Source organism: Anoplophora glabripennis, unplaced genomic scaffold (genome assembly GCF_000390285.2).
Source record: "Anoplophora glabripennis isolate ALB-LARVAE unplaced genomic scaffold, Agla_2.0 scaffold1483, whole genome shotgun sequence".
Lineage (NCBI taxonomy): Eukaryota > Metazoa > Arthropoda > Insecta > Coleoptera > Cerambycidae > Anoplophora > Anoplophora glabripennis.
Window position 1 is genome coordinate 13,104 of NW_019425987.1, and position 20,869 is coordinate 33,972.

At 30.1% G+C, this 20,869-nt stretch overlaps 2 protein-coding genes across 2 annotated transcripts; both read right to left on the minus strand.

Annotated features, from left to right (window-relative positions):
• Positions 1-2,448: 2,448 nt before the first annotated feature.
• LOC108915922 lies at positions 2,449-3,743 on the minus strand. The gene is made up of 4 exons (XM_018722081.2): positions 3,547-3,743; positions 3,315-3,494; positions 2,973-3,074; positions 2,449-2,911 (listed from the first exon to the last, which is right to left on the minus strand). Exons 1-4 carry the CDS (start codon positions 3,697-3,699, stop codon positions 2,765-2,767), a joined length of 582 nt encoding a protein of 193 aa, XP_018577597.1. The 5' UTR covers positions 3,700-3,743; the 3' UTR covers positions 2,449-2,764.
• A 3,049-nt stretch (positions 3,744-6,792) lies between these two features.
• Positions 6,793-20,532, minus strand: LOC108915925 (protein VAC14 homolog). The gene is made up of 14 exons (XM_018722085.1): positions 20,326-20,532; positions 20,125-20,275; positions 19,841-20,071; positions 19,443-19,784; positions 17,144-17,267; positions 15,811-15,915; positions 15,167-15,309; positions 13,424-13,562; positions 13,260-13,356; positions 13,003-13,177; positions 12,830-12,948; positions 12,448-12,527; positions 9,164-9,317; positions 6,793-7,010 (listed from the first exon to the last, which is right to left on the minus strand). Exons 1-14 carry the CDS (start codon positions 20,424-20,426, stop codon positions 6,848-6,850), a joined length of 2,124 nt encoding a protein of 707 aa, XP_018577601.1. The 5' UTR covers positions 20,427-20,532; the 3' UTR covers positions 6,793-6,847.
• Between the last annotated feature and the right edge of the window lie 337 nt (positions 20,533-20,869).

Sequence of the window (20,869 nt, forward strand, 5' to 3'; positions counted from 1 at the left end):
AAAAAAACATTTTATTATTAATAAAAAAATGTGATTATATGATGATCAGACATTATTATGTTATATAAATAAATGTGAATGAAATATCTAATAAAACACACTAAAAACACAAATAAAACACACACCAACACTCGCCAAACCTAACCAACAATAAACAATAAACATGAACAAGAACAAAAATGACATGAAATGATTCATAATTGCAATTGTCAAAATTTATTCTACAAAATCTTTGTGGCGACATCTGTAGACTCTTTCCCCAACTTGTATATCCATCTCAAGTCACGTGGTTCCCAGAGTTTCCCCATATTTTCAAGTATAAGTTCTCGGGCCCTGATAAAATCTTCTGTAACTTATACACAAGGATAAATATCCTTGTCTTATACATACTTCTTTAGTGACCTTAACTGTGGTCCGCATATTCTGCTTAAATTCTATTGGTTAGTTTTTATCCAATAGCAATATCAGTGTATTTTATGGCGAAGAATTTTAAAATTACTGGAATTTAAAATATTTTTTAATATGCCTCTAAAATAACATAACAAACATTAAAATATGTTATTTGTATATTATCACGAAATCAAATTTGACAAATCTATGCATTCGGTAATGGAATAAAAGTCATTTCCCAGATATTCTTAAAATTTATCTTAAATCTTAATTAACTTTGATGTCCCTGATGTTTAAAACAACTCACGACCCATATTCGTAGGAAAAATTATTCTTTGGTATTATATTTGAATGTACGTAAAAACTGGTATGAAATATAGAATTTATCAAAAATAATTGTTAATATATGCAGATATGTCTCGATCTGTTTACAGAACATTGTTGACATAAGGTAAATGCCTCATATGGTTCTCGATTATCAATGTAAATGATGTATTTCCATATTTGTCAAACGGATGTGTTATCATTAGAGATAAATAAAAAAAATACTTGAACCACTATTTTTAATTTTGTAGTTTAAGAGTTATATAAATAAGGATTGTTTTCTGATGTTAATATAGCCGACAGCAGCAATATGCTGATAATGAAAGCAGGAATCGTTATTTGAATCTTCAATTTAGAGCGTTTCGTTTTTTGACAAAAGAAATCAATAAGCAGTTATCTTGGCAAGAGCTTTATTAATTATTAATCATTTCATAAGTAGGTTCTAAAAGTAACCCTATCTCCTATCTTTTTACAAGTACAATATATTTTTATCTTAGAATTCATATATCACCAATTTGTAGGTACTTCTCTAATCTACATTTTAATCAGAATTTTTTGTAAATGTATCTTTTGCTTTCATGAAATTCAGGTTATTCTATACATACCAGTGTGTATCAGTCAAATGGAATAAATTCAATAATAAATAAATGAAGGCGTGTTCGAAAAACGCTCAGATACGTCGATTGGTATTTTTAGTTGCACATTTTTTCAACAAAAAATTGTTATACAGGGTGTGTCATGTAACAGTGATTAATACCAACTTTCTTATTTTAAATGCAACACCCTGTATATTATTAAATTTTTGGATTCTTCAGAAAATTCTAGACATATTTCATGTACAATATCTTCAACTGTTTTTGGAAATATTAAATGTTTTCAGATTTACTGTAAAAATTAACATTAAAAAAAGAAAATTATTTGATTACAGAAATTCGCTACAACACACTCGACTTATTTCATATGGCCAGCATGATCTGACACCATTAGACTTCTTCTTATGGGGATATGTCAAAAGTATTGTATACAAGACTAAACCCCTCGACTTCACTGACTTAAGAAGACGAATAACGCTTGCGATTAGATCGGTCATGCCTGGAATATTGAGTAACGTTAGAAGAAATTTCTATTTAAGATAGGATGTTGCCAAGACATTCGCGGCGAGCATTTTGAACATGAACATTGACATTAATGTTTTTGTTTTGCTTCTTTACATTATCAATAAATAAACAGTATTACATATTAGTTTCTGAGTGTTTCGTAGCGAAATAATTTTTTTTTCTAATGTTAATTTTTGCAATAAATCTGAACACTCAATATTTCCGAAATAGTTAAAGATAGGTATAGGACGTTGTACATGAAATATGTCTAGAATTTTCTGAAGAATCCAAAAATTAAATAATATACAGGGTGTTGCATTTAAAATAAGAAAGTTGGTATATACCACTGTTACATGACACATCCTCTATAACAAGTTTTTGTTGAAAAAATGCGCAACTAAAAATACCAATCAACGTGTCCGAGTGTTTTTTCGAACACACCCTCATTATTTATTTATTATTGAATTTATTCCATTTGGCTGAAATACACTGCATATGTATAAACATGTACTACTAGGAACAATAAAAAAATTCAAAATTCACTTACCTATAAATTAATATATGTATAAAGAAAATATTTTGTTGACTAAATTTTAATGATTTTTTATTATGACATGGGAAAGGAAGTAAAAAAAAATTGGTTATAAAATTCGAGTTTTATTGTAACGTATCTACACAAAGAACTCAGCTTTGACTGAAGCTTTTAGGTAGCACAGCTTATAAAACCAATGCTTCTACATTCACAGATCTTTATTTGTCTTTATTGCAGAGTGGTAGTTATGATTATTTAATTACTGCTGCAACTACATTATATAATATGTGTATTGAACTCGCCTTCAGTGAAATTGAGTTACATACATACAACTGCAAATCCATTACATTAGTTACAATTAAAAACCAAACTGTGCTTACAATGAGTATTATTTAATAATATAACGATAACTTCATTGCCTTCATGCAAAAATGGATCTTGATCGTTTAGTTTTCTGGCTTTCTGGTGGTGGTGGAGTCAATTCCATTTCATCATCTATGTAGCGATACATGAGAAAAATTGATCCACAACTTATTATCAAAATCATTCCTCCCGCAATTCCAAATGGCTAAAAGGTAAATTAAATGTTTTTAATTAGTTAACAATCTTTATAAATTACTTAAACTTACTCCTGGAATTTTTGTTAGTGAGCCCTGTTCTGAACATTGCTTCATTGTAACAACCGAACATATCATCGTATTTATCGAAAAAGCTAGATTAAGTGCAACATCCTGAAACAAAGTCAATGACATCATTTACTATTGAATTTATATTATTTAAATAATATAGTGCAGAAAAAATCGGACAAAGATAAAGGGATTTTTGATATTTCTTTTTAATTTATGTATTTCAACACTGTAAGTGGCTTTACAAGGCAAACTTGCAACTTTTTTTATGCTATGTCTCCTTCCATCCTTTTCTTATATTTGCTATAAGTCACCCAGTATATAAGATATATATTTTCCTCTTACCGTATATATCCAAAGTCCAGGTCTTTTAACAGTCAACCCTAGAGAAAATATAAAAAACAATACAAACTGTATTGCGATACTGGCTCCCAAACTCGATGGAAACAGGTAAGGATACCACGACGAGGTGTATTTGCAAGTAGGCTGTCCAAGAAAAAATCCCAAAGTAAATATGAGCACCAGCTAAAATTATTCATTCGTTATTAACGCTAACAAACTACTCTAAAAATCTTACCATTCCGATTATCTTAATGACCCCCGTCATGGTGGTTGGGAATTTTCCGGTTTCTAATTTCTCTTTCACCAATTCATCGTAAGTATTGGTAACAGGAGATATACTCGTTAAAAATAATTGGGATTTTCTTCTGAGAACGGCGCTTGCTGCCATTTTGTTTCAGCTTGTGCGGTAAAATTTGTAAGTGGTGCAGATATTACAAAAATAACAATACGTTTTGATAATGATTTGTAGATAAAGTATACCAAGATAAGCCGGAAATCTGTCAGGGAATATAAAACAATATGTGATTGATGATTATGGAGATTATGATATTACAAAAGTTATTTTATAAATTAATCTGATCAAGGAAATATTTTAATTACAGATTATAATGTATTATTTGTACGTCAATTATCATTCTTATTTTTGGAAGGAATTAATAACAAAGCACTAGAGATTTAGTAGTTTAATAATGAGGTTATTATCATTAATTCCATCTATGTGTTCCAGAAGTTATAATACACGTTAATAAAAAAGTATTTATTATTTAAATAATACAGATTTTTTTATTTAGGTATTTTGTCACTTTCGAAATGAATAAAACATATTTTTAAGTGGCAAAATGTTGAATATTAAAATTAAATTGTTACTCTAAAAGCAGTTTGAGAATAAAACAATTTATAACATTTAAATATTTTGGAGATAATTAATTGTAAAGTACGTTTCTATTTGAAAAATATTTGACAACATGCATTCAGTTTCTCAGTTACACTTTCAAACATCCATAAATTAATCTATAAATATTCGTATACATATACAGGGTGGTCCTGAGGTAATAGGCCAAAATTCATGGGTAGATTCAGAACCAAAATTATTGAGATAAAACCGAACTTACGTTAGTCCAAAAGTTGATAGTTAAGAGGATACAAGAATTTAAATGTAAAATATTATTGTTTTTTTTTTTCATTTATTTATTAATAAATGCAAATATCCACACAAAATTTTGGGGTTGGGGTTCTTTGTGTAGAGGTATTGATATAGGTTCACATTTTGATTATACTTCATAGAGGGTGCTAGTTGCCGTAGATTGAATGCGTTGAAAATGACAACTTTTTTGTACTTTAAGGTATCTCATCTTTGGTATCAAATTCTTATTTTCCATTATGAAAGTAGCTGTCTCGCATCATTTTCGAGATATTTGGCTTTGAAACTTCCAATGCAAATAGTTGAAATAATTAAAATAATTTAGAAATGTTAAAAATAAGGGTTTATTTAGAATTAAAAATTGTAATGAACAGTAAAATAGTAAACATTAGTAAAAAATATGCCATTTTGACAATAACTGCTCAAAATGTCCACCTCTAACTTTTATCATACATTTATCAACGCGTTTATTAAAAGACTGTCTTATTTTAAAGTCTAAATCCTTAATGCGAAATGACTTTGCAGCATTGAAAACCTGTTGCCAAAGTTCTTCCCAGGTGTTTATAGTTTCTTCATAAACAACTGATTTCGTGTAACCCCAGAAACAGAAGTCTCGGCATTGTATCTCACATTTATGTATATACAATTATAAGATATAATTTTAATTAGATACGAATAATACTTAATGGAAATTAGCATACAAATGAAAGCAATAAGACAAGTGGAAAACGTCAAATATTTGATTTTCGTCCCAACTTAAGAAATTTTACTGTTAAATTAATAATAGGTAGGTACCTATTTATGTAATTGTAACAGCATTGGAAGTTTCAAGGCCAAATAACTTGAAAACGGTGCAAGACAGCTAGTTTCATAAAGTATACTTTTTTTGTGTAAAAAAAGTTGGAAAATAAGTATTTGATACCAAAGATGAGATATAGTCTTTCCGATATCAATTGAAGAACCAAGAGGTTGACTGTATGTACCAGGTTCAGTCGCTGACGCAGCAACTAGGCATTGAAATATTTGTTCCCATATTTATTTAGCCATACCTATACAGAGGTCTGGTGGAACTAAACGTGGAGGTAGTAGAAATATATACGCCCAGTTGAAGAATGCGAGCGCGGGCAAACGAAATCTAACACAGCTGCATTGGGCCACTGGGCAATAAATCTCAGCTGTTGACAAGTCGTTGACAAATTGCCCTGCAGTGCAGTGCAGCAATGCGGAATTTGGTGTGATTCAGGTAATTTTAATTTATTATAGACACCTTCTATTAACACGTTCACTGCGAGATAATCTTAATGTACTTTGTCCGTGACTGCGATACATATCTTAGGAGATATGTAACAAAACTTCTTCTGTGTGCGGTACATATCCCTGGGGATATGTAATTTTTTTTACATTTGACCCTATAAAATTAAAAATAACACAATTATTGCTATAAACTAGCATGTATCTGTAATTATATATCCTAGAATACTAACGTTTTCATTCGCAAAGAGTTTTGAAAAGAAAATAATAGAAAAATCATTATTTCTAAAAAATACAGATTCTGCAACTTCCACAAGATACAGTAAAAATGTGATTATTGAGATTCACATATTTTTTATAATGAGTACATACCCCCCGAGGTATGTACCACAGTCAACATGTTAATCATTCATATTACAATTGCAAAAGGGAGAAATAAGAGGGAAATGGAACTAAACGAAATTTACCATCAATATAATAAAATTGAGGACATAAATAATTAAAATATGTTGTTGGCCAAATGAACATATAATAGAAAATTTCTACACAATATATACAAATTATTATATTTTACCTTCACCAGAAAACTTTGTTAGGGACGCCTATGAATCATTAAATTTTATTGCCAGGTGTTTTTTTACATGTTCAACTGACTTCGGAAAGACTATACCTTAAAGTATAAAAAAGTTATGTCGTTTTTAACCCATTTAATCAGCTAGCGCCCTCTATGAACTATAACCAAAATGTGAACAGATTTCAATTCCTCTACTTAAAGAATTCCAAACCCCAAAATTTTGTGAGGATATTTGCATTTGTTAAGGAACAAATGAAAAAAAAACTAAAATAATATTTTACATTTAATACCCTGTATCTCTTTAGCTGTCAACTTTTGGACTAAGGTAAGTTCGGCTAAATCGCAATATCTTTGCTTCGGGAATCTACCCATGAATTTTGGCCTATTACTTCGGGACCACTCTGTATTTCAAATTCAGTATAATCTGGTTGTATTTCTTGATAATAAAAATATTTTAATCTAAACAATCACTAGGGTGTGGGGTTAATTTAACCTTAAAAATAAAACACTTGATATAGGAAATGTACCACTATATTTCAATATAATATAATAAGATATAAATACAACAATTTACAAGTCAATATTACTCATTTCTCGGTCCAAGGACAATATTTCTTTCGTCCTTATATTCTTTTTGTATTCTTTGTGTTTTTCTTGTACTTGTATAAAATGGTTTAACAACTGTTGAAAATTAATACCACTTTGACGGACCACTTTTTTCTCTGAGATATTACTAAAAAAATGTTCAAACAGGTCTAAATTTTGTCATATAACTAATACGTTAATGAAAAATACATTTTTTAAATAAAATATTTCAGTGTAAAACACTTGTGAGATGTAAATAATATAAGAGCTTCAGTAACAAATATTTTGCAAAAAAATATCAGTACGGAAAACGGAAACACTTGTATAAAATTAATTCTTTTTTTGAAAGATAAGAGCTTGTGAATTTACCAAAAATATGAAATTTTTTATTTAATATCTGCCTAAGCCAATGGATCCTACATTTCCTCAAGGGGTTTGTACAAAAAAAAATTCTGACATTGTTTTTTGTATAATTAATATTAAAAATTTTATCATTTCCGTTGTTCCTTGGGATAAACCACCTATGGAGTCATAAATACAATAAACGTGTTTTTTTTCTTAAATGTACAGTTCCAAATTAAAAATTAAATTTAAGATATTACCGTTCCATTTTTGTGTAACTGTTCATGACATGTCATTATGTATTTTTGTATGTTTTTTAATTCATAATTTATGGTTCCTCCATTAAAATAAAAAATTATTGTATAATTTGGAACTGCACATTTAAGAAGTGAACTTTTTATTTGTTTATTTAATTTATTTATAGTTCTATACGTTTCATTTAGAAAGAATGGAACTGTTAAAACCTTTAATATTAATTTTATAATCAATAAATGTTTTTTCTCAAAATTTTGGTACAAATTCATTGAGGGTCTATTTGACACTGAGAAAAAGAATTAAACCAGTCGATAAATACTTTTTGTGTTTCCATTTCAAATGGATTATACTGTATACAGGGTGATTCACAACTTATCCAAAATAATTTGGGAATAGATGCGACATGAGAAATGGAGTAAATATCGTAAAAAAATGTTATGCAAAATCCTTATCGTTTTCGAGAAAAAAATATTAAAGTTGTAGTACTTTCAACCATTACGTAGCTGGACAACTGTAGTTTCTAGCATCATTCGCAATACACGTGGAGAGCCAGGTGGCCTCAGCGACTCCGAGTACTGAAATCCGATTTTACAATCGTCGTGTCGTTGCAATACTGTTTACAATAATTTTTTAGTAGTTTGTGTCAAAAATGGCTTGCGTGTATGGCAACTCGAAGTTGATGGATATCGTTTTAATTTATGGTGAAACAAGACAACATTTGTATTATGGTGAAGCAAGACAACATTTGTGTTAGTTCGTAGAAACTGAGTAAAATGGACCTAAATGTGTTTAAATGTCGGTGAACAAAATTTTGGGCTATAACATCAGTTATGTCAAATTATTGTATTATTTAAAACCACAAATTTAATTAATTAATAATAACAATAGCGGCAAAGCAGTTGAATTTGCCGATGTAAAATAGGTGCTATAAAATTCTATGCATTTATTTCCTTGCGAAATTCTTTCAAGTGTGTCCATTTTTACCACATTTTGCCGCCATGCTGGTCGCATTGTGCGAGGTCATGTTTTACAATGGACCAGTTTCCAGTGCCGTGCAGAAGTGTATTTTTAAATCATTTTCGAACTGCCCTTTTTGATTTTTTTCTTTACAAAATTGTATTTGTAAGAGTCCCCTGTGCATCCAAAATTTTTTTTTGGATAAGTTCTGGATCACCCTGTATAAAGTTGCAATTTCCAGCTGTACAATCAGTTAACGCATACAGAAAAACAAATGAAAAGCTCAACTGTTAATGAGTCTACTATAATTTTTTTTAGGATCAATTTTCAAAAAACTGTGTTAGCGTTTTTTTATTCAAAATCTAATAGTACCACATTAATCTATATCCTCAAAATATCCCTGCACCAAGGTTTATTTTTATTTATTTCAATAATTAAATAATTCTGTTTGCAAAATTAATTTTTAATAACTAAAAAAAGCCGCAGAGCAAGGGGTGTAGAATAATGTGGTGTTAATAGATTTCAGATAAAAAATTTACTAACATGATTTTTAAAAAATTGTCCTCAAAAAAAACGGCAGATGTTGGATTTGCAATTTAGACAAAATTATTGTTTCCAGATATACTCCTCTTTTGAGACTATTTAATAAAAAAGATCTGTTATTTATATGAATTTAAATGAAGATACTGACTATAAGCTCTTAAAGAGTCAACCATTTTATATTTAAAAATTTAATAATTTACTTACTTGTCATCACAGTGTAAATGTAAACTTGGAATGCAACTTAACCTTGTCCGAAGTGTGGAAAAAGCTTCAGTCTGGGGCAACAGCATTAGCAAACCGTAAAGGGCGGTTACCAAACTTTTGTCACAAGGTACTTCAAGTAATTCTAAGCGCAAATCTGAAAAAAAATATATAAATTCAATATTTAAGAGCACCTCTCTCACAAAAGAATAATGACAACTTTATGTTAGGACATTTGATTATTTTAAAAAAAGGTAAATAACAAGGAACAAAATGAAATTTTTGTTATATTAGAGGCCTTCTAGATGTATTTTCTGAACCAACTGCAATGATCTAGTTTGCCATTTGCCCCTGGCCATGGATGGCCTAACTTCCCCTAAAACTGTAGCAATGCCAACAACCAGACAGACCGGACCCTCTTATCCTTTATATCTAATATCTAATGTAATTTCCAATCTATGGCCTATCGCGATTTTTGAGAAATTTTAAATTATAAATGAAATTTTTTTTTTTATACAGACAAAATGTTTGTGTTGCTTCAGTTTAAATATGTAGAAGGCATTTGAAATTCCTCTCCTTTCCGACATTGGCGATTATAATTGGCAAACGATAAAGTCTGCTTATGGGTCTGAAATAGTGAAAATATAATCACCAGAATCAGTAATTGGCCATTTTTTTCACTTTCGAGCATTATCAGTTTTTTAGATTTATAAACTAAAACGGAAACATCACATATTTAGAAAATAAGTTAAAACTTGGTTAACTAATCAGATGATTCGATTGTGAGTAACACTAGTGAATTTATTCACACTCTAACCTAATTAGTTAATCAAGTAGGAAGTGGTACTCAAATACAGGGTGTCTTACCAGGAACTGTGTCGANGTCTGGGGCAACAGCATTAGCAAACCGTAAAGGGCGGTTACCAAACTTTTGTCACAAGGTACTTCAAGTAATTCTAAGCGCAAATCTGAAAAAAATATATAAATTCGATATTTAAGAGCACCTCTCTCACAAAAGAATAATGACAACCTTACGTTAGGACATTTGATTATTTTAAAAAAAAGGTAAATAACAGGGAACAAAATGAAATATTTGTTATATTAGTGGCCTGATGTGTGAAACATCACATATTTAGAAAATAAGTTAAAACTTGGTTAACTAATCAGATGATTCGATTGTGAGTAACACTAGTGAATTTATTCACACTCTAACCTAATTAGTTAATCAAGTAGGAAGTGGTACTCAAATACAGGGTGTCTTACCAGGAACTGTGTCGATTGATATCTAGGAAAGTACTGCTCCGAAAAAATTTAAAAATTTTACAATATGGCAATGTCCCTGGAGCTAACACAACTTAAATATCTAGAACTCTCTAGCGCTTGCGTTTAAACCAGAAGTCGACACCAACTTCGTTATTTTAAATGGGACACCCTATATATTATTACATTTTCATATTCTACATGAAAGGACCCCTCACAAATCAAACGGAAATTGGCTTTCGGTGAAATCGGCCCAATTTTGGATATGTTGTTCCTTTCGGTGTCCAGATCAAAAGTCTCCACGGGCACGAAGCTCGAAAATCTTCCCTGCGAGCAGTACCCAGCTTGAAAGGTTAGAGACTGATAATCCCCGATTTTCGCTGATTTTACCTCTACCCTTGCATTTTCGGAATATATATGAAGATATATATCAGAGTTCATAGTTCAAAAGTAATAAAGAATTCCCTGACTTCTCCAGGTTTTCCCTGACTTATAAAAAAAATCCAGGTCACTTGTAGTTCATTTTTACATACCAATTGGTGTTTATGCATAAAATTTTTTTTCGACTGGACTCCATATTCTTTTTTATACCATAACAACCTCTTATAAAGGTTTCAAAACTACAAATCTCTTTCAAGAACCCAGGGCCGGCTTTCACAAAATTTCCAGTTGCAAACATCAAATTCCCTGACTTTCATGAATTTTTAAAATTCTCTGACTATTCCCTGTTTTTTATGAAGAATAATAAATTCCCTGACTTTTCCCGGTATTCCCGGTTTTCCCGGCCGCTACGAACCCATGTAGAGAATCTGCTGCTTTTTTCCATAAATAACAAGTAAATTAAAATAATCCTCATAAGTATAATTTAAACGATCCCCAGGCATTTTTATTTAAATTTTCAGCAAAAACTATTCTAAACATAACAACGATTTGATAACTAACTTGACAAATGTAATGTTATTTTAATTGTTTTGGAGTGTTTCTGGTCATGGCCAAATTGACAACAGGTCTGATACGAGAAAAACTGGCCAAAAAATAGAAAATTGTAAATATCTCTAAAAGTAGTAACGGCAACCCTAACAATGATTATATGGCTTGAAAGGAAATTTCAATCTGTATATACGACAGTTGAAAAAATGAAACAATTAGTATTAAATGTTTTAACTTGTTGGTACACCATAATTTAGTGTTACGTATGCCCTTTACAGGTACCAAAAATCCACTTGATATCACGCTCCTGAAAAGAGTTACTAGTAACTCCACGGACCCTAGCATCTGTCAAATTTTTTCTTTAACAATTAATATCTGAAAATCTATAACTCCTAGATATAGGGAATATTTAATAAAGTGACCCTCCAATTTCACATAGAATCCAAATATGCAATAATATATAGGGTGTCCCATTTAAAATAACGAAATTGATGTCAACTTCCAGTATAACCAAAAGTGTGTTCGCCCCAGAGACATTGCCTTGTTGCCAAATTTTCAAATTTTTCGGAGCAGTACTTTACTAGATATAGATTCATGCAGTTCCCGGTGCGACACCCTGTATATTTCTGCATTATACACCTATGAAACTTGAGACGCTAATTAATTAAGGCTATGTAGCCAGATTTATAATTACAAAATCTCTAAAGTCACAGCAGCTCATGAATCATTCTAATTGATTTAGCAAGTACATCTACAAGCCGCTATATATTAATTAGTTAATTATTATATTCCTGCACTATCTTAATTTTTTTTCTTACAGTTTACTTTAAGAGAAAAGTTTAAGAATAAATTTACAATTCTAGAAAATAATATAAATCTATTAAGACCAACTTACATGCAAATATCGGAGATTCGATTAGTTGTACTAGCTTATCTATTTCCATTAAAAAGTCCACAGTCACTTCTAAATTACCACTAAAATTTATTATATTCCTGCACTATCTTAATTTTTTTTCTTACAGTTTACTTTAAGAGAAAAGTTTAAGAATAAATTTACAATTTTAGAAAATAATATAAATCTATTAAGACCAACTTACATGCAAATATCGGAGATTCAATTAGTTGTACTAGCTTATCTATTTCCATTAAAAAGTCCACAGTCACTTCTAAATTACCACTAAAATTTGTTAAGGAAAAAGCAATACTCTAACACCAATATGTTAATATGTATACTCGTATGTAGTGTCGTAAAGGCGATAACGTTCTCAATGAAGGCTTATTACTATTAACATTTGTAACCTGGAAATTTGTGGTAACCAACAGGTTTTTCAAAACTATGAAAGGCAAAATTTTTAGATTGCTTAATAACCAATTGTTCTTAGAACATTATACAAAACTGTCTACTAGAAAAGTTTTTTTTTTTCAGAGTTAAAACATAAATCGCCCCTCCTAAAATTTTTATGTTTCAAAAAAGGATACAATAATTTAATTAAGTCGCAAACATGACTGTAACTTTGAGATAATAAACATAAAGCTACGGTGGCCACCGGATTGTGACACCACGTTTCATACAAGCACCTAAACAACGATTTATTTTCCTGAAAGCACAAAATAGACATTAAATTTGAATTAAAAAAAATTTATTAACTCACTTCTGTTTTGAGATCCTTCAATCGATTCCTCATTTCATATAATTCGGATGAAGTAAGTAAAATCATATTAAGGTGTTCCACCATAAGACTAGCAAATTTAAGATTTTGTTCCTTTAGAAGCGTTTGGGCTAATGTGCGATAAATATCCTCAGCATTAAGTAAAACACACAGCTGTCTAGAATATTTTTGAAAATTATTATACGTCAGTTTTTGTTTCTCTGATATTTTTATAATTACTAAGTTCGAATGGTACGTACCTTATAATAAAAGATCCTCGCTCATCTAGCAATGTCTTATCCATATTAAAGGAGTTTAGCAAACTTATAACAAACTTATTGTAATAGGTATTGCTACCTGCAATTTAAAATAACGCTAACATTAAAAAACGTAATCGAATAATAACGTATTACGAGTCATTTACCTTCGACAGCTGCATTAGTTGTCTTTGGCGACGATATTACTTCGGCTATAACTACAAGACACTGTTGAACAACTTGGTCTGATTCATCTGATAGCGTTCGTTGTAAAGCAGGAAAAAGTATATCAATGTGCTCTACCATCTGCAATATCAAAAGGTAAATATTCCTACTAACAACATTTAAATAATAAATGTTTTCTTTTTGTAGTCCTGATCAGAAAATAAGCCAGCTGATTGGTTGAATGTTTAGGATAGTCTAATTTTGACACTTTCGGAGTGGTTTAGATGAAACGGGCTACATTTTTGAAGAAATTGAACGGCAAAAACTGTGTCTAAATATTTTGATTAATTAAAGAACTACAGGGCATTTTTCAATTTAAGTCGTTATTTATGATGCCCTATCACCTTTCTTTTTGTGAAAATATTTAATTTTTGTAGTGTTTTGTATAGTTTTTGAATAATTTAGATGATTTTATATGTTCGTCGTTAAACAAATACCGACAATACGGTTGTGATTTTCCTATTATACCTTACTTAATGAACGTTAAAATATTTTAAAGAGCTAAGAAACCTGAAGCCGATTGTTATAATACAAAATACGGTATAAAATACAGTACCAGAGTAATGTGAAATACAAATCACATTCACAGTATATAAAATTATGACTTGTTTTTTTTATATAATGTGCAAACTTTTGTTTTAAATGATGATACATGAAATATTCGATATAGGTACTGACGAGAAAAAAAAATTGTCCTACAAATGTTTTATAGGACTGAGATCTGAATTAGGCGCAGACCAATCTAGAAGCTCAATATCCACTTGATGCAACTATTTCTGGAATAGTTCATAAACAAAACACTGAGAATTTGAGCCGTTAGTTTTTTATTTTCACATGGCCTGCCTTGTCTTTTTTCAAATTTTCTAAATAAACTGATGTGCTGACATTTAACTGTGTATCTCAATTAATAAAAGAGATAATGATGGAAATCAAAAAAACAAATTTTTCAGGAAAGAAGGGCCTACAATATGATTCAAGTAGACATTCGCTAATGTATCTAGGCACTTCCAACAGGGTGTTTCAAATTTCGAAGAAAAAACTTATTCCCCTTCTGAAAACTTAAAATTTCAATAATAACATCTACATTAGGGATATTATATTACTGAAGAATAAACCTATAATTAAAAAAAAAAGATCATTAGCCGTTTGTGATAACTTTAAAATTTGGTTTATTTTTAGTGGTGTTAATTTTGATGCAAAGTATATAGTGCTCTTTATTGTTAAAATTGAGGAATTAGAAGTTACAGAAAAACGTTACATATCGCCGCTGAATTCTACACAAAAAAACTAGGTACCCATATAAGAATCCCTATTACAAGAATCAAATGTTTTCACAAACAAAAAGCAATACGTCAACATAGAAAATGACAAAATAAAAAATATCCTCTATTTCCAAACATTTTACTACTTTTTTTATCTTTTTTGAAAGGTAGGAGACATCCTACAAGTGTCAAAATTAACTTGTATCGATATGTGCATGAATTTATTGGTGTAAGCGAATATTTGCAAGGAAATTATTAAAATGGTACCCGTATAAACGGTGACTTCAAGATGCAGATGGCAATTTATATGTGCATATTTATGTAGGTACTGCACCAGTAAATTTTTACACATATAATCACGCAATAGTAACTGTTATATGGTAACTAGCGAGTTTAATTTTACATACGATTTAGTCTACTCACTTTATTTGGAAGTTTTGTATACAAGTCGTGAATCCATTTTAATACTGCTACTTTTGTTTGTATGGAATTATGCCCAAGATATTGAGTCAATACACAAATAACTGAAGGCAAATCTAGTTCTTGCTGAATTTCGCTTTCAGTTGCTAAAAAAAAGGCACGTTCGGTATGAACACCTAGATGCTCCAGATGTGTTTTGTTTTTTTTTATAATTGTAACAGTTGAAAAGATAAAGAGATATATCTAGAGCATCTAGATGTCAATACCGAACTTGCATAAACTATAATAATCTCTGTATGACAATAATTATACAAAATTCAGATGACCAAAAATAAAAGTTATAAAAATATAAATTTTTTCATAATTCATTGTTATCATGAAAAATTCATATTTTGTTGAAATAAAATATTAATTTGTGCTTCAGCACAACTAATATAATATTTGAGGGTGTCCCAATATACACATTTTGTTAAAATAAGTTATTTCCATCTATAAACACTTTTTCAAATGTTCTTAATTCTTAAATTTTTCCATATTCTTTTTTAATTTTTTACTTCGAATAGAGTTCTTTTGCTTTTATTTCAAATTGTTTAATTCCTAGATTTGTACATACTAAAATCTTAAACTAGTTGACTTTTAATGCTTACCAATGGACGGTCTTAATTCTTCCGATTGTTCTGCTCCGCTAGTGTCCTGAAGGGCTATAAGTTTCATCAGCGTAAAATTGACAGCAGTTGCGGTTTCTTTTATGTCTGTCACTATATTAAGGAAAAGAAACAAAATAAAAATCATGCATAAAAAAAAATAAAAATAGAAGATAATAGTTTGACATAAATTAATTTCCTTTTTGTAATGATAAGATAGAAATAATTGTTATTTATTCAATTATTAAAGAATTTACAATTAAACTAATCAAAAATATTACATTGTTTCTGTTCCGAGAAAGGTGCAACATTTCTGTTTATCTTGTATTACTGACATACATTAAAAACTTAAATTGACAAGTTTTAAACGCATAGAAACTATCTTACAAGAGGTGAAAATGACTTTTCCATAAGGCATTGTAATATATCACTAGACTACACAAAGTTTCACTAAATCATCATTGAATATTATCATTTCGTTATCTGCAAAGGTTTACTGCACACCTATTTGTTTATCATAAATTTAAATTCGATACACAAACAGCAATTTACAATTCTGCTTCAGTAAATATTATTTTAATCTTTGAAACTCTAGTATTTGTGTCTGGTTTAAAAATGGAATATGGGAAAATTAAATATGTTTATATAATACTTCAATTTAATTTTCTAAGTGGTTTTTACTGTTATAATTTTAAAAGTTTAACATTACTATGTGGATTATTAGAATTCATAAATAGATCAAACAGAACATCAAATTGTATATAATTATTAAGTTTTTAGTAAACAAATTATAAACTTAGATGTATAGGAAGAAAAGACAGTGAATTAGTTTCATGTTCATTCAATTTTAAAGCGATACAAAAATAATTAAATGACATATTTCAGAAATTTTTTTTAAATAGGATCACAGTGATCCAAGACTTCGCTATAAACTCAACAACAGTTCATAGGCACCTAAGTCCCGAGAAACCATTCTATCCAAATTTGTAAAAATGTTTGTTCTATTTTAAATTTTGGTTCTAATATTTTTTTCTAAGTTTGAAATAAACGAGGAAAGAACTTTAAGAGATCGTTTTTGCCTAAATAATATTGGAGCAGTATATTTAATTTTGTAAGGTAGGTTAAACCGCTGTAATTTCTTCAGGTTTTGGAACAGATACATTGCAATTTTTAAATAGTAAAATGTTGGCTAGAAGTTAATAAATGTCGTTAAAAATAAAAAAAATTATAAAGAGATCTACTGAAGCAAATAATATAATCCCCAACCAATTATTGATGCGTTTCTAACAAATTTATTTTAGAGACAGAAAGAAAAATATTAAAAAAAGAAGGATACTTCTCCGAGCTTCTGTGTCATAGGCCAAACATGGCAGCACTGCTGTAAATATTCCTGACATATATGGTAACATAGCTAGACCCGATAATTGAACAAATTCTTTTATCCATGTTATAGCTGTAAACTAAGAGAAATATAGGTACATTAGTTCTCTTCTTTGCTCACAGCACCTCCTACATGAATTTTTTTGTGCAAGTGTATTTTGATATATTATGGTTATATAAAATGATTGTAATTGCATTTATTTTTCAAAACAATATAGTTAATATTGCATATACAGGGTGGTCCGAATTTTATGCAGGAAACTTCGAGGATAGATAGATCTCTTTAAAATAGTAGGTGTTTGCCTTATAAACATAGATCCGTAACGGCCTCGTTTTAGAGATACAGGGTGTTGAAGTTGTTAAAAAAAAAATGATTTTTTGTTTATATCTCAGGAATGTATTAACCGATCTCAATAAAATTTGGTACAAATAATGTACGATAGTAGGCCTTGAATTCCCTAAAATATGAGCTCTAAAGGTTTAACCAGTGGTGTACAACTGGATAGTTTTACAAGTTATTGTAACGGATTTATATTCTAATGCACTACATAAGTAAAAAAATGTGACCTGAATTTTTTCCCTAAGGTTCACCATTTTCAAGTTATTCATACAAATACAATCCCCTTGTAGCAGACACTTCAATCATAATATTACAAAAATATTTATGTTTATGCTTAAAAGTAAGTGCAATTTGTAACACATCAACAAAATTTTTTACACTCATCGCTTTTATCTTTTTGGATTAAAACAATATTTGGAAAATCACGACAAAGGAATGAAAGGCACAGAAATGAAATTTTAAAAGCATTTGACGACGATCCTCGGCTAAGTACACGAAGAACATCTCGGTAACTTGGGGTGAGTAAATTGAAAATTTGAAAAGTTCTACGTAAGGATGGCAGAAATCCGTACCATTTACAACCTGTGCAAAATTTACTTCCGGGAGATGCAAAGGGACATCTGAATTTGTATCAGTAGTTGTTTGAGTTCTTACCAGAAATACTTTGGACCGATGAGGCTACGTTCACAAGGCAAGGAGTAGTGAATTTTCACAATCTGGATATTTGGTCACAAGAAAATCCTCATGAAATTCGGAGTCATTTCTAAACTTTCTAGAAAACCATTTATTTGAATTATTAGATGTTCCATTAAATCTACGACAAAATAGCTGGATACAAATGGATGGTGCTCCTGCACATTTTAGGAGAATAATACAAGAATGGCTTAATGAAAATTATACGAGATGATGGATAGGTAGAAGACCAAATGCCAATGTCAACCATAATGGTGCCGAGGGTCCAGTGGCTTGGCCAGCCAGATCGCCAGATCTAAACTCCCTGGACTTCTATGTTTGGGGTAACCTACTTGAAAAGTTTACTCTACTCCAATAGATACTAGACCACAACTAATGCAGCGAATAGAAGACAGGTGTAATGAATTAAAAGAAAACCACCACATGATATTAGTTTCAATTAGTTCCATTAATAGAAAATGTCAGAAATGTATCGATGTGGGTGGTTCGAATTTTAAACAATTGCTGTAAATACTTAACGTTAATTTTGTTTCTTGTTTAGTTGTTGTTGCTTGGTAAAATACATGTATTTTTATTATTATTTTGATTTAAATTGTTCTTATTTGTAAAGATATAAAGAATTTTTGTTGATGTGCTTACAAATTGCACTTACTTTTAAGCATAAACATAAATATTTTTGTAATATTATGATCTGTGTGTCTGCCACAATGGGATTGTATTTGTATGAATAACTTGAAAATGGTGAACCTTAGGGAAAAAATTCAGGTCACATTTTTTACTTATGTAGTGCATTAGAATATAAATCCGTTACAATAACTTGTAAAAAATACAGTGGCGTAGGTTTTTTTTATAAAAAGGGGGTCCAGTTGTACACCACTGGTTAAACCTTTAGAGCTCATATTTTAGGGAATGCAAGGCCTACTATCGTACATTATTTGTACCAAATTTTATTGAGATCGGTTAATACATTCCTGAGATATAAACAAAAAATCATTTATTTTTTAACAACTTCAACACCTTGTATCTCTAAAACGAGGCCATTCCAGACCTATGTTTATAAGGCAAACTCCTATTATTTTAAAGAGATCTATCTCTCCTTGAAGTTTCCTGCATAAAATTCGGACCACCCTGTATATGACAGGTTGAATTTGTATTCGAAAAGTTAATGAATATTTGCTGAATATACGATCCCGATAAACATATGTAACTGAATTGAAATTACCTGTACCAAATCATCATTTTTCTCTTGAGCATGGCTAATTAGGATATTTATCATAGCACCGAAATTAACTTTAGCAGGATCGCTCTTAATGCTTCGCAAGAATTCCCCTAAAGTGGTTTCACACATTTTTTTTACTTCTAAATTTGTATCATCTAAAATTATAAATAATCCATCCAAAATTTCTGGTAAGTATGCGATTAAATCTAAGTCAGGTTCGGTGTTTAATACTGATATCCATGATATAATGAACTGCCTTGCAAAAGGACTTTTAGTATAAATCCTTTCTCGAAGGAGAGGAATAAAACCATCTAGATCAAATGAAGTACTTTCAACTACAATGTCCTGAAATTTATTAACTTTATAGAATATATGAATTAAATCTATAAACAAAATTTTACCTTTAAAAGCCGGTCCAATAATTCGGAAGCATTTTTTACATTCTGATCAGGATCAGCAGCAATTTTACCTAAAGCATTAAATATCGCAGAGAAATGAGGCAATACTGCTCCCCTAGACACCTTCACAACATTGTATAAGGACTCGCAGGCATAATACCTTACTCGTAAGTCTTGATCAGCCATACATCCTAATATAGGTTTTATTAATTCATCTGCATAAAGGCCTGTATCCTATAACAAAATTTTGTTGGTAAAAGAATATTTACAGTAACTGAAACAAGTACCTTCCCTAAAGCTATTGCAATGGCTGCAAGTCCAATTAGTCCTCCTTTTCTTGCATGCGAATTTTGAGACAATGAAAAGTCCTGACCCAGAACTTTAAGTAATCTTTTTATTTGTCCAGTATTATTTACTGCTGCAAATTCTTTTACCATCCTTAAAAAGATGTACGACATTCGAGGTATTCCACTTGCAAAAATACTCACTTTTCAATTTCTAAGGCTGCTGTTTTTCTTCTATCGTATAATTTATCATTTAAAGCACGTACGCATGCTGAGCTAAGTGGCGCATAATCTTTCTCGGACATTTCGGGAAATTAGTAAGTATTTATTAAATATACTTAAAAACTATTATAATAAACCTAACCTAATTATTAAGATCAGCTGTTTACTGTCATTTTGGCAAATTGGGATCTCAGCTGTCAACTACAGTTGTCAACAAATTGAAAAGCGTTTTCGTTCCTTAGCAGGTTGGCACAGTGAGTATAGTAAGGAAGTACATATTCGATTACATATTTTTCATGTCTCAGAACCTCGTAGCAACTGAAATGGTAACATATGTATGTTATATTTCAAATATCTACTACAAATTCAGAAATTGTTAGGTCCGTGTTATGAATCATTGCAGTCATTCCACGTTTCTTTAACGATTAAAGATTTTACGATTCAAATCGATTCTTAATTCTCGAAAACGAACTTTATTTTTTTGCAATTGAATGGCGCCATGTTTAAAATAAATAAAAAAATATTC

Coding starts and splice junctions, on each gene's coding strand:
- LOC108915922 (XM_018722081.2), bottom strand. CDS start 3,699: ATGGCAGCAAGCGCCGTTCTCAGAAGAAAATCCCAATTATTTTTAACG. Junction 3,495..3,546: donor TCATTAAGATAATCGGAATG/GTAAGATTTTTA, acceptor GAATAATTTTAG/CTGGTGCTCATATTTACTTT. Junction 2,912..2,972: donor CACTAACAAAAATTCCAGGA/GTAAGTTTAAGT, acceptor TTTACCTTTTAG/CCATTTGGAATTGCGGGAGG.
- LOC108915925 (XM_018722085.1), bottom strand. CDS start 20,426: ATGTCCGAGAAAGATTATGCGCCACTTAGCTCAGCATGCGTACGTGCT. Junction 20,276..20,325: donor GCAGCCTTAGAAATTGAAAA/GTGAGTATTTTT, acceptor CATCTTTTTAAG/GATGGTAAAAGAATTTGCAG. Junction 19,785..19,840: donor TATTGGACCGGCTTTTAAAG/GTAAAATTTTGT, acceptor AATAAATTTCAG/GACATTGTAGTTGAAAGTAC.